At 43.3% G+C, this 14307-nt stretch overlaps 1 protein-coding gene across 1 annotated transcript in view; it reads left to right on the forward strand.

Annotated features, from left to right (window-relative positions):
- Nucleotides 1-333: 333 nt before the first annotated feature.
- LOC123743241 (fibroblast growth factor 16-like) overlaps nucleotides 334-14307 on the forward strand; it is a 47031-nt gene continuing 33057 nt past the window's right edge. Inside the window, exons 1-2 of the mRNA XM_045719405.1 lie at nucleotides 334-607; nucleotides 14095-14198. Of these exons, the coding sequence (XP_045575361.1) occupies nucleotides 334-607; nucleotides 14095-14198 (378 nt within the window). The remainder of the gene's footprint in view (nucleotides 608-14094; nucleotides 14199-14307) is intronic.

The raw sequence follows: 14307 nt of genomic DNA on the forward strand, positions 1-14307 counted from the left end.
ATTTTGTCAGTCATGATGCGGCACGCAAAGCGGGGATGCAAGCCAGGCGTGGCTTGCGTTTCAATATCCATTATGTATATAACCAGCCTGTCCGTCTGATAAACACACCAATCTAAGTGATGAGTAGTAAAGGACACGTCATTATTAAAGAAAGGAACCGATTTACCGAAGAGGAGGAGGTGAATTACGCATTACGCCGGGTAACATACCTTCGTGGCTTTTTTTTTGTTGTTTTGTTTTGCGCATGGGATTTAACTTCCTATGTTGAACGGTAAACTTCTTTGATTCAACGGACATTTTAATTGCATTAACAGATCCCTTCAGTTGTGCGCCATGGCGGAGGTTGGGAGCTTTCTAGGGACACTCGACTTGGATTTACAGAGTTTCCCCGCACTAGGAAGTATGCCCTTGGCAGAGGCGCCAGCGGGGTTACTGGATGAGAGGCTGGGACAGATTGAGGGGAGGTTACAGCGAGGCTCGCTGACAGATTTCGAGCACCTTAAAGGGATTCTGAGGCGGAGGCAGCTGTACTGTCGGACCGGCTTCCAGCTGGAGATATTCCCCAACGGGACCGTGTACGGGACAAGACAAGACCATAGCAGATTCGGTGAGTTTTTACCAGTTGCATGTGAACTTCGTGTGGTTTTGTGTGCAAAGACCAAGAGAAACATCTTTTGCAACAACTTTTAAATTTGACACCTGGTTATTTATTTGCCGGGGTTTCTTTTCACAAGGAGTTGAGATGCCTTTGATGATAGAGGAGCACCTTTCTCTGTCTTTCCGGTACCAGATGTGTCATATTGAACCGGTAACAGATGATGTGTCATATTGAACCCGGTAACAGATGATGTGTCATATTGAACCGGTAACAGATGATGTGTCATATTGAACCGGTAACAGATGATGTGTCATATTGAACCGGTAACAGATGATGTGTCATATTGAACCGGTAACAGATGATGTGTCATATTGAACCGGTAACAGATGATGTGTCATATTGAACCGGTAACAGATGATGTGTCATATTGAACCGGTAACAGATGATGTGTCATATTGAACCATAACAGACGATGTGTCATATTGAACCGGTAACAGATGATGAGTCATATTGAACCTCATATTGAACCGGTAACAGATGATGTGTCATATTGAACCGGTAACAGATGATGTGTCATATTGAACCATAACAGACGATGTGTCATATTGAACCGGTAACAGATGATGTGTCATATTGAACCGGTAACAGATGATGTGTCATATTGAACCGGTAACAGATGATGTGTCATATTGAACCATAACAGATGATGTGTCATATTGAACCATAACAGATGATGTGTCATATTGAACCGGTAACAGATGATGTGTCATATTGAACCATAACAGACGATGTGTCATATTGAACCGGTAACAGATGATGTGTCATATTGAACCTCATATTGAACCGGTAACAGATGATGTGTCATATTGAACCGGTAACAGATGATGTGTCATATTGAACCATAACAGACGATGTGTCATATTGAACCGGTAACAGATGATGTGTCATATTGAACCGGTAACAGATGATGTGTCATATTGAACCGGTAACAGATGATGTGTCATATTGAACCGGTAACAGAAGGATTTTACTGCAGGCCATTTGATTCCTATTATGGCCCACTGCTCAGAATATGATTAGTCATATTGCTGAAGGAATTCTGGTGTGTGTGTGTGTGTGTGTGTGTGTGTGTGTGTGTGTGTGTGTGTGTGTGTGTGTGTGTGTGTGTGTGTGTGTGTGTGTGTGTTATCCAGTCAGCAGGACAGCCACATGCCTTCCTTCCCCCCGTCCGACCCACCCTCAGCGGGGCGCTGGAGCACCTGGCAGGCAAGCAGGTGGCTCCCCTGAGAGAGAGAGCTGGACAGGCTGTGGTCCGTGTCTGCTTCTCTGTTTAACTGGTTCTAAGGGACCTGTCGCCTGGCCCACACACCGGCTCGCTCTCTCTCTCCTAATTCTACTATTAATACGAATCATTGGAGGTGTGGTTCCAATCACTATCGCAGACACATGAGGTCACGGAGAACAAATGCACATTCTCTGCATGTCTTGTCCATGCAGTCATTCTGCAGGTGCAGCCTCTCTGTTTGGCTCACTGCCTGCCTGCCTGCCAGGGAGAGAAAGAGAGAGTTGGGGAGAGATTGATGGAGAGAGAGTGAGATGGGGAGAGAGTGATGAGAGGGACAGAGTGATGGGGAGAGAGTGATGGGAGAGAGAGAGAGATATGAGGAGAGAGGGTGAGAGACAGAGAGGGAGATGGGGGAGCGAGTGATGGGGAGAGAGACATAGGGAGAGAGAGAGAAAGAGAGAGAGAGAGAGAAAGAGAGATGGGGAGAGAGAGATGGGGAGGGAGAGAAAGAGAGAGGAAGAGGGGGAGAGAGAGAGAGAGAGGAAGATGGGGAGAGGTGGAGAGAGAGAGATGGGGAGAGAGAGAGAGGAAGATGGGGAGAGAGAGAGAGATGGGAGAGAGAGAGAGGAAGATGGGGAGAGGGAGAGATGGGGAGAGAGAGAGATGGGAGAGAGGGAGAGAGGGAGATGGGGAAAGAGAGAGAGAGGAGAGATGGGGAGAGAGAGAGAGAGAGGGGAGAGAGAGAGATGGAGAGTTAGAGAGAGAGATGGGGAGAGAAAACGAGAGCGAGGGGGCGAGAGAGAGAAAGAGAGAGTTAGGGGGAGGGGAAGAGAGATGGGGAGAGAGAGAGTTGGGGAGAGAGATGGGAGAGAGAGAGATTGATGGGGAAAGAGAGAGAGATGGGGAGAGATGTGAAGAAAGAGATGGGAGGGGGGAAAGAGAGAGAAGGGGAGAGAGGGAGAGATGGGGAGAGAGAGAGATGATTGATTGAAAGAGGGGAGAGATGGGGAGAGAGAGAGATGGGGGAGAGAGAGAGATTGATGGGAAAGAGAGAGAGATGGGGAGAGATATGGAGAGAGAGATGGGAGGTTAGAGAGAGTGTGTGATGGGGAAGAGATAGACAGAGAGAGAGAAAGAGATGGGGAAAGAGATTGTGAAAGAGAGAGAGAGAGAGATAGGGAAAGAGAGAGACAGAGAGATGTGGAAAGAGAGAAACAGAGAGAGAGAGAGAGAGGGAGAGAGAGAGGGGAAGAGAGAGAGAGAGAAAGAAGAGCGAGGGGGAGAGAGACAGAGAGAGAAAGAGAGAGCGAGGGGCGAGAGAGAGATGGGAAGAGAGAGAGATGGTGGGGAGAGAGAGGAGAAAGAGACAGAGAGAAATGGGGAGAGAGAGATGGGGAAAGAGAGAGAGGGGGGGAGAGGGGGGAGAGAGGGAGAAAGAGACAGAGAGAAATGGGAGAGAGAGACGGGGAAAGAGAGAGACAGAGAGAGAGAGGGGGGAGAGAGCATTCCACAGCAGCAAGATGTGACTTGTTGCCACAAGAAAAGATCAACCATTGAAGAACAAACACCATTGTAAATACAACCCATATTTATGTTTAATTATTTCCCCTTTTGTACTTTAACCATTTGTACATCATTACACCACTGTATAGAGACATAATATGACATTTGAAATGTCTTTATTCTTTTGGAGCTTTTGTGAGTGTAATGTTTACTGTTCATTTGTTTGTATACGTTTATTTCACTTTTGTTTATTATCTACTTCACTTGCTTTGGCAATGTTAACATATGTTTCCCATGTCAATAAAGACCCTTGAATTGAATTGAATTGAGAGAGAGAGAGAGAGAGAGAGAGAGAGAGAGAGAGAGAGAGAGAGAGAGAGAGAGAGAGCCGGTAGTGTACAGGTCTGAACAGGGCTGAGTAGGGCTGAAGAGGGCTGAGTAGGAATAAACAGTGCTGAGTAGGGATAAACAGGGCTGAGTAGGGATAAACAGGGCTGAGTAGGGATAAACAGGGCTGAGGAGGGCTGAGTAGGGATAAACAGGGCTGAGTAGGGATAAACAGGGCTGAGTAGGGATAAACAGGGCTGAGGAGGGATAAACAGGGCTGAGTAGGGATAAACAGGGCTGAGTAGGGATAAACAGGGCTGAGGAGGGCTGAGTAGGGATAAACAGGGCTGAGTAGGGATAAACAGGGCTGAGTAGGGATAAACAGGGCTGAGTAGGGATAAACAGGGCTGAGGAGGGATAAACAGGGCTGAGTAGGGATAAACAGGGCTGAGTAGGGATAAACAGGGCTGAGGAGGGATAAACAGGGCTGAGTAGGGATAAACAGGGCTGAGTAGGGATAAACAGGGCTGAGTAGGGATAAACAGGGCTGAGTAGGGCTGAGTAGGGATAAACAGGGCTGAGTAGGGATAAACAGGGCTGAGTAGGGATAAACAGGGCTGAGTAGGGATAAACAGGGCTGAGTAGGGCTGAGTAGGGATAAACAGGGCTGAGGAGGGATAAACAGGGCTGAGTAGGGATAAACAGGGCTGAGTAGGGATAAACAGGGCTGAGTAGGGATAAACAGGGCTGAGTAGGGCTGAGTAGGGATAAACAGGGCTGAGGAGGGATAAACAGGGCTGAGTAGGGATAAACAGGGCTGAGTAGGGATAAACAGGGCTGAGTAGGGATAAACAGGGCTGAGTAGGGATAAACAGGGCTGAGTAGGGATAAACAGGGCTGAGGAGGGCTGAGTAGGGATAAACAGGGCTGAGTAGGGATAAACAGGGCTGAGTAGGGATAAACAGGGCTGAGTAGGGATAAACAGGGCTGAGTAGGGCTGAGTAGGGATAAACAGGGCTGAGGAGGGCTGAGTAGGGATAAACAGGGCTGAGTAGGGATAAACAGGGCTGAGGAGGGATAAACAGGGCTGAGTAGGGATAAACAGGGCTGAGTAGGGATAAACAGGGCTGAGTAGGGATAAACAGGGCTGAGGAGGGATAAACAGGGCTGAGTAGGGATAAACAGGGCTGAGTAGGGATAAACAGGGCTGAGTAGGGATAAACAGGGCTGGGTGGTCTGCCCACACCAGGATGGTGTTTGATTCTGGCTTCACTTTGGGTTAGAGCAGGTGTCAGTGCTGGGAGAGAGAAGAGAGGGAGGGTTCCTTGGCAGCATCATCGTAGAGGATCAGAGAGTTCTTCCCTTTCATTCCCTGGCAGCATCATCGTAGAGGATCAAAGATTTCTGCTCTTTCATTCCCTGCCAGCATCATCGTAGAGGATCAGAGAGAGCTGCTCTTTCATTCCCTGCCAGCATCATCGTAGAGGATCAAAGAGTTCTGCTCTTTCATTCCCTGCCAGCATCATCGTAGAGGATCAGAGAGTTCTGCTCTTTCATTCCCTGGCAGCATCATCGTAGAGGATCAGAGAGTTCTTCCCTTTCATTCCCTGCCAGCATCATCGTAGAGGATCAGAGAGTTCTTCCCTTTCATTCCCTGCCAGCATCATTGTAGAGGATCAGAGAGAGCTGCTCTTTCATTCCCTGGCAGCATCATCGTAGAGGATCAAAGAGTTCTGCTCTTTCATTCCCTGCCAGCATCATCGTAGAGGATCAGAGAGTTCTTCCCTTTCATTCCCTGCCAGCATCATCGTAGAGGATTAGGGAGCAGGACGAGGCTGTTTGCGTCTCCAAATGGCATCCTATTGCCCTGGTCAAAAGTAGTGCACTACATTTGGACCACAGCCCGGGTGTTGTTGTGTCCTGGCCAGGGGAGGACCGGACGTTAAACACCAATAAACAGTCAGCTGTGGTAGTGTTTATCCAGTTTATATAAACTAATAGAAAACATCCTTGTTCAGGTTTCAGGTAGAGACCAAATACTGTGGGAAAAACATTCAATATGTTCTGTCTATGGGCTCTGGTCAAAAGTAGCACACTATAAAGGGAATAATAGGGTGCCATTTGGGACGCACTTCATAGAGAGAAACACCTAGAACGAGTGGGACGCACCTCACTTTATCAGAGTGCTATGAGCCCTGGTCAAAAGTGCACTATATAGGGAGTAGGGTTCCATAGGGCTCTGGTATAAAGTAGTGCACTATATAGGGAATAGGGTTCCATAGGGCTCTGGTATAAAGTAGTGCACTATATAGGGAGTAGGGTTCCATAGGGCTCTGGTCTAAAGTAGTGCACTATATAGGGAATAGGGTTCCATAGGGCTCTGGTATAAAGTAGTGCACTATATAGGGAGTAGGGTTCCATAGGGCTCTGGTATAAAGTAGTGCACTATATAGGGAATAGGGTTCCATAGGGCTCTGGTATAAAGTAGTGCACTATATAGGGAATAGGGTTCCATAGGGCTCTGGTCTAAAGTAGTGCACTATATAGGGAATAGGGTTCCATTTGGGGCTCAAACCTTCAAAGTTCTCGTATGAATATTTGCTACTAACACCAAGAACTGGACCCGCGGCGGCTCCACCCGGGCCAGCGCCCCGTGCTTCCATGGCGACCCTCCTACTAGTCACGGCGTAGCTTGGCAACGGCCCACGCAGCCATCAGGAGGGTAACAGTAGCCCTGTCCCTAGATCAGTATCATGCCAACATAATTGTACATAGTGGGAGACTTGTGTTGTTTAGCGTCCTATTGCGACAGTTCCCAGGACAGTCTTCTAGGTAATGGATAGAGTTGGTTATATTTCTATTCTATATGCTATTCACCCAGGCTAGGACAGACTGTGTGTTATCTAACTCTAAACACTATGCTAGTCACCCAGGCTAGGACAGACTGTGTGTTATCTAGCTCTAAACACTGTGCTAGTCACCCAGGCTAGGACAGACTGTGTGTTATCTAGCTCTAAACACTGCTGCTCTCCAGAAGTTGTATGGGGTGATCACCGAGTCAAACCTTATTAACGTCCAAAGCTTCGCAAAGCTCTGCAATGTTTTGTTGTCTGTTAAGTTTTTTTTTTTTAAATCACAGGTCTACTACACCTGTAAGCGAGCCACGGCTCAGAGAGCGCTGAGAGTGAAGCGGACTGTTCATCAGCTGATATTCAGAAGCTCCATTCTGGGCTTCTGAAACCTCTGGATATTCATTCAGAACCTAACAGCAGTGTACATTCCTCAGTGCCTCAAGTTCTCCGATGAACTGTATCCAACTTTCCAAGATGGCGTAGCAGACGGGGTATTACTTTTTTGTATTTTTCGTCTTTTTTTTTGTTGCATTATTTTAAATTTCTTTTCAATCTCTTTTTCCATTTTTAAATTAAATATACGGGTCAATCGACCACCCCTCATCACTGTCAAACGCTCCCTAAAACCCTTCATTGAGCAGGCCTTTCTAATCGACCTGGCCCGGGTATCCTGGAAGGATAATGACCTCATCCCATCAGACGAGGATGCCTGGTTATTCTTTAAAAGTAATTTCCTCACCATCTTAAATAAGCATGCCACTTTTCAAAAAAATTTAGAACTAAGAACAGATATAGCCCTTGGTTCACTCCAGACCTGACTGCCCTTAACCAGCACAAAAACATCCTGTGGCGGACTGCATTAGCATCGAATAGTCCCTGCGATATGCAACTTTTCCGGGAAGTCGGGGAACCAATACACGCAGTCAGTCAGGAAAGCAAAGACTAGCTTTTTCAAACAGAAATTTGCATCCTGTAGCTCTAACTCCAAAAAGTTTTGGGACACTGTAAAGTCCATGGTGAACAAGAGCACCTCCTCGCAGCTGCCCACTGCAATGAGGCTAGGTAACACGGTCACCACCGATAAATCCACGATAATTTAGAATTTCAATAAGCATTTCTCTACGGCTGGCCATGCTTTCCACCTGGCTACTCCAACCCCCGGCCAACAGCTCCGCGCCCCCGCAGCTACTTGCCTGAGCCTCCCCAGCTTCTCCTTCATCCAAATCCAGAGAGAAGATGTTCTGAAAGAGCTGCAAAACCTGGACCCGTACAAATCAGCCGGGCTAGACAATCTGGACCCGCTCGTTCTAAAATTATCCGCCGCCATTGTTGCAACCTCTATTACTAGCCTGTTCAACCTCTCTTTTGTATCGTCCAAGATCCCTAAAGATTGGAAAGCTGCCGCGGTCATCCCCCTCTTCAAAGGGGGTGACACTCTAGACCCAAACTGCTATAGACCGATATCCATCCTGCCCTGCCTTTCTAAATTCTTCGAAAGCCAAGTCAATAAACAGATCACTGACCATTTCGAATCCCACCGTGCCTTCTCTGCTGTGCAATCCGGTTTCCGAGCTGGTCACAGGTGCACCTCAGCCACGTTCAAGGTACTAAACGACATCATAACCTCCATCGATAAAAGACAGTACTGTGCAGCCGTCTTCATCGACCTGGCCAAGGCTTTCGACTCTGTCAATCACCGTATTCTTATCGGCACTCTCAATAGCCTTGGTTAGAAGCACAAGCATTTTGCTACACTTGCATTAACACCTGCTAACCATGTGTATGTGACAAATAAATTTGATTTGATTTGGTTTCTCAAATGACTGCCTCGCCTGGTTCACCAACTACTTCTCAGATAGAGTTCAGTGTGTTAAATCAGAGGGCCTGTTGTCCGGACTTCTGGCAGTTTCTATGGGGGTACCACAGGGTTCAATTCTCGGGCCAACTCTTTTCTCTGTATATTTCAATGATGTCACTCTTGCTGCAGGTGATTCCCTGATCCACCTCTCCGCAGACGACACCATTCTGTATACATCTGGCCCTTCCTTGGACACTGTGTTAACAACCCTCCAAACGAGCTTCAATGCCATACAACAATACTTCCGTGGTCTCCAACTGCTCTTAAACACTAGTAAAACCAAATGCATGCTCTTCAACCGTTCGCTGCCCGCACCCGCCCGCCCGACAAGCATCACTACTTTGGACGGTTCTAACTTAGAATATGTGGACAACTATAAATACCTAGGTGTCTGGCTAGCCTGTAAACTCTCCTTCCAGACTCACATTAAACATCTCCAATCCAAGGTTAAATCTAGAATCGGCTTCCTATTTCACAACAAAGGCTCCTTCACTCACGCCGCCAAACATACCCTCGTAAAACTGACTATCCTACCGATCCTCGACTTCGGCGATGTCATTTACAAAATAGCTTCCAATACTCTACTCAGCGAACTGGATGCAGTCTATCACAGTGCCATCCGTTTTGTTACCAAAGCACCATATACCACCCACCACTGCAACCTGTATGCTCTAGTCGGCTAGCCCTCGCTACATATTCGTCGCCAGACCCACTGGCTCCAAGTCGATGCTAGGTAAAGCTCAGCTCACTGGTCACGATAACAACACCCACCCGTAGCACGCGCTCCAGCAGGTATATCTCACTGGTCATCCCCAAAGCCAACATATCCTTTGGCCGCCTTTCCTTCCAGTTCTCTGCTGCCAATGACTGGAACGAATTGAAAAAAATCACTGAAGTTGGAGACTTATATCTCCCTCATTAACTTCAAGCATCGGCTGTCATCGGCATCGGCTAACCGATCGCTGCAGCTGTACACAGCCCGTCTGTAAATAGCCCAACCAATTACTTACCTCATCTCCATATTGTTTTTATTAACTTTTTTGCTCTTTTGCACACCAGTATTTCTACTTGCACATCCTCATCTGCTCATCTATCACTCCAGTGTTATTTGCTAAATTGTAATTATTTCGCCACTCTGGCCTATTTTTTTGCCTTACCTCCTTACTCCATTTGCACACACTGTATATATAGACTTTCTATTTTGTTATTGGCTGTATGTTTGTTTATTCCATGTGTAACTCTGTGCTGTTGTTTTTGTCGCAATCTTGGCCAGGTCGCAGTTGTAAATGAGAACTTGTTCTCAACTGGCCTACCTGGTTAAATAAAGGTGAAATATATATTTATTTTGAACTTGAAAAGTGGAAAAGCCTTGTCCACCTCCATGCCCTTCAGGATGTTGATGCTCTCTGTGTCCTGTGAGATCCCTAAACGCGTACGTGGAGCAGACTCAGGCGATCCGTCGCTCTGATCAGCCTAAGGGAGTTGTCACCTCCTGGGCACTGCTTTAAGGGAGTTGTCACCTCCTGGGCACTGCTTTAAGGGAGTTGCCACCTCCTGGGCACTGCTTTAAGGGAGTTGTCACCTCCTGGGCACTGCTTTAAGGGAGTTGTCACTTCCTGGGCACTGCTTTAAGGGAGTTGCCACCTCCTGGGCACTGCTTTAAGGGAGTTTCCACCTCCTGGGCACTGCTTTAAGGGAGTTTCCACCTCCTGGGCACTGCTTTAAGGGAGTTGCCACCTCCTGGGCACTGCTTAAGGGAGTCCCCCTCTCTGACATACAGTACCAGTCAAAAGTTTGGACACACATACTCATTCAAGGGTTTGTCTTTATTTTCTACATTGTAGAATAATAGTGAAGACAGCAAAACTATGAAATAACACATTCGGAATCATGTAGTAACCAAAAGAGTGTTAAACAAATCCAAATATATTTTAGATTATTCAAAGTAGCCACCCTTTGCCTTGATGACAGCTTTGCACACTCTTGTCATTCTCTCAACCAGCTTCACCTGGAATGCTTTTTCAACAGTCTTGAAGGAGATCCAAAATATGCTGATCCCTTGTTTGTTGCTTTTCGTTTACTCTGCGGTCCAACTCATCCCAAACCATCTCAATTGAGTTGAGGTTGGGTGATTGTGGAGGCCAAGTTATCTGATGCAGCACTCCATCAATCTCCTTCTTGGTCAAATAGCCCTTACACAGCCTGGAGGTGTGTTGGGTCATTGTCCTGTTGAAAAACAAATGATAGTCCCACTAAGCCCAAACCAGATGAGATGGCGTATCGCTGCAGAATGCTGTGGCAGCCATCCTGGTTAAGTGTGCATTGAATTCTAAATAAATCACTGACAGTGTCACCAGCAAAGCACCCCCACAACATCACACCTCCTCCTCCATGCTTCACGGTGGGAACCACACATGAGGAGATCATACGTTTACTTACTCTTCGTCTCACAAAGACGCAGAGTAAGGACAGGTTTCCACCGGTCTAATGTCCATTGCTCGTGTTTGTTGTCCCAAGCAAGTCTCTTCTTTATTATTGGTGTCCTTTAGTAGTGGTTTCTTTGCAGCAATTCAAAGGCCTGATTCACGCAGTCACCTCTGAACAGTTGATATTGAAATGTGTCTGTTACTTGAACTCTGTGAAGCATTTATTTGGGCTGCAATCTGAGGTGATGTTAACTCTAATGAACTTATCCTCTGCAGCAGAGGTAACTCTGGATCTTCCTTTCCTGTGGCGGTCCTCATGAGAGCCTGCTTCATCATAGCGCTTGATGGTTTTTGCAACTGCACTTGAAGAAACTTTCAAAGTTCTTGACATTTTCCAGATTGACTGACCTTCATGTCTTAAAGTAATGATGGACTGACGTTTCTCTTTGCTTATTTGAGCTGTTCTTGCCATAATATAGACTTGGTCTTTTACCAAATAGGGCTATCTTCTGTATACCACCCCTACCTTGTCACAACACAACTGATTGGCTCAAACGCATTAAGAAGGAAAGAAATTCCACAAATTAACTTTTAATAAGGCACATCTGTTAATTGAAATTCATTCCAGGGGACTACCTCATGAAGCTGGTTGAGAGAATGCCAAGAGTGTGCAAAGATGTCATCAAGGCAAAGGGTGGCTACTTTTGAAGAATGTGAAATTTAAAATATGTTTTGATTTGTTTAACACTTTTTTGGTTATTACATGATTTCATGTGTTATTTCATAGTTTTGATGTCTTCACTATTATTCTACAATGTTGAAAATAGTAAAAAAAATAAAGAAAAACCCTTGAATGAGTAGGTGTGTGTGTCCAAACTTTTGACTGGCACTGTATATTAAAAAAAATGTGGACGCACAAAACATTTTAGGCAACAGGGATCTTGATCCAGGAGGGGATTTAATGTCTCTGCTGTAACCAATAAGCTTGATCTTGACATCTACTCTCTTAGCTAGCAAGTTAGCAAGTTAGCAAGTTAGCAAGTTAGCAAGTTAGCAAAGAAAATGCAAAGCTGGAGCCCTGTGCTGGATGTCATTTATTTGGTTTCTTCTAGTTCTACTTCTATAACTTCTAGTTCTACTTCTATAATTTCTAGTCCTACTTCTATAACTTATAGAGCTACTTCTATAACTTATAGATCTACTTCTATAAATTCTATATCTTCTAGTTCTACTTCTATAACTTATAGTTCTACTTCTATAACTTCTAGTTCTACTTCTATAACTTATAGTTGTACTTCTATAATTTCTAGATCTACTTCTATAACTTATAGTTCTACTTCTATAACTTCTAGTTCTACTTCTATAACTTATAGTTGTACTTCTATAATTTCTAGATCTACTTCTATAACTTATAGTTCTACTTCTATAACTTATAGTTCTACTTCTATAACTTATAGTTCTACTTCTATAACTTCTAGATCTACTTATATAACTTATAGATCTACTTCTATAACTTATAGATCTACTTATATAACTTATAGTTCTACTTCTATAACTTATAGATCTACTTCTATAAATTCTATATCTTCTAGTTCTACTTCTATAACTTATAGTTCTACTTCTATAACTTCTAGTTCTACTTCTATAACTTATAGTTGTACTTCTATAATTTCTAGATCTACTTCTATAACTTATAGTTCTACTTCTATAACTTCTAGTTCTACTTCTATAACTTATAGTTGTACTTCTATAATTTCTAGATCTACTTCTATAACTTATAGTTCTACTTCTATAACTTATAGTTCTACTTCTATAACTTATAGTTCTACTTCTATAACTTCTAGATCTACTTATATAACTTATAGATCTACTTCTATAACTTATAGATCTACTTCTATAACTTATAGTTCTACTTCTATAACTTATAGTTCTACTTCTATAACTTATAGATCTACTTCTATAACTTATAGATCTACTTCTATAACTTCTAGATCTACTTCTATAACGTATAGATCTACTTCTATAACTTATAGATCTACTTCTATAACTTATAGATCTACTTCTATAACTTCTAGATCTACTTATATAACTTCTAGATCTACTTCTATAACTTATAGTTCTACTTCTATAACGTCTAGATCTACTTCTATAACTTATAGATCTACTTCTATAACTTATAGATCTACTTCTATAACTTATAGATCTACTTCTATAACTTATAGTTCTACTTCTATAACTTATAGTTCTACATCTATAACTTCTAGATCTACTTCTATAACTTCTAGATCTACTTCTATAACTTATAGATCTACTTCTATAACTTATAGATCTACTTCTATAACTTATAGATCTACTTATATAACTTATAGATCTACTTCTATAACTTATAGTTCTACTTCTATAACTTATAGTTCTACATCTATAACTTCTAGATCTACTTCTATAACTTCTAGATCTACTTCTATAACTTATAGATCTACTTCTATAACTTATAGATCTACTTCTATAACTTATAGATCTACTTATATAACTTATAGATCTACTTCTATAACTTATAGATCTACTTATATAACTTATAGATCTACTTCTATAACTTATAGATCTACTTCTATAACTTAGAGATCTACTTCTATAACTTATAGTTCTACTTCTATAACTTATAGTTCTACTTCTATAACTTCTAGATCTACTTCTATAACTTATAGATCTACTTCTATAACTTATAGATCTACTTCTATAACTTATAGATCTACTTCTATAACTTCTAGTTCTACTTCTATAACTTATATAACTTCTAGATCTACTTCTATAACTTCTATAACTTATAGATCTACTTCTATCACTTCTATAACTTATAGTTCTACTTCTATAATTTCTAGTTCTACTTCTATAACTTATAGTTCTACTTCTATAACTTATAGTTCTACTTCTATAATTTCTAGTTATACTTCTATAACTTATAGTTATACTTCTATAACTTATATAACTTCTAGATCTACTTCTATAACTTATATAACTTCTAGATCTACTTCTATAACTTCTATAACTTATAGTTCTACTTCTATAATTTCTAGATCTACTTCTCTAACTTCTATAACTTATAGTTCTACTTCTATAATTTCTAGATCTATCTCTATATCTCTTACAGGTGTTGTCTCTGTCCTCTCCATCGTGGAGTTCATCAGTCTGGCCAGTGCTATAAGTTAAACTATATCTCTGACAGGTTTTGTCTCTGTCCTCTCCAGGTATCCTAGAGTTCATCAGTCTGGCTGTAGGGCTGGTCAGTATTAGAGGAGTGGATGCAGGACTCTACCTGGGCATGAACGAGAGAGGAGAGCTCTATGGGTCGGTAAGTTAAACACTCCTCCTCTCCTCTTTCCGCCTCTACATATTCTCTCCTCCTCTTCTCTCCTCCCTCCTATCCTCTCCTCTCTCCTCTCCTTGCCTCCTCCCTCCCT

This window comes from Salmo salar, chromosome ssa05 (genome assembly GCF_905237065.1).
Source record: "Salmo salar chromosome ssa05, Ssal_v3.1, whole genome shotgun sequence".
Taxonomy (NCBI): Eukaryota; Metazoa; Chordata; class Actinopteri; order Salmoniformes; family Salmonidae; genus Salmo; species Salmo salar.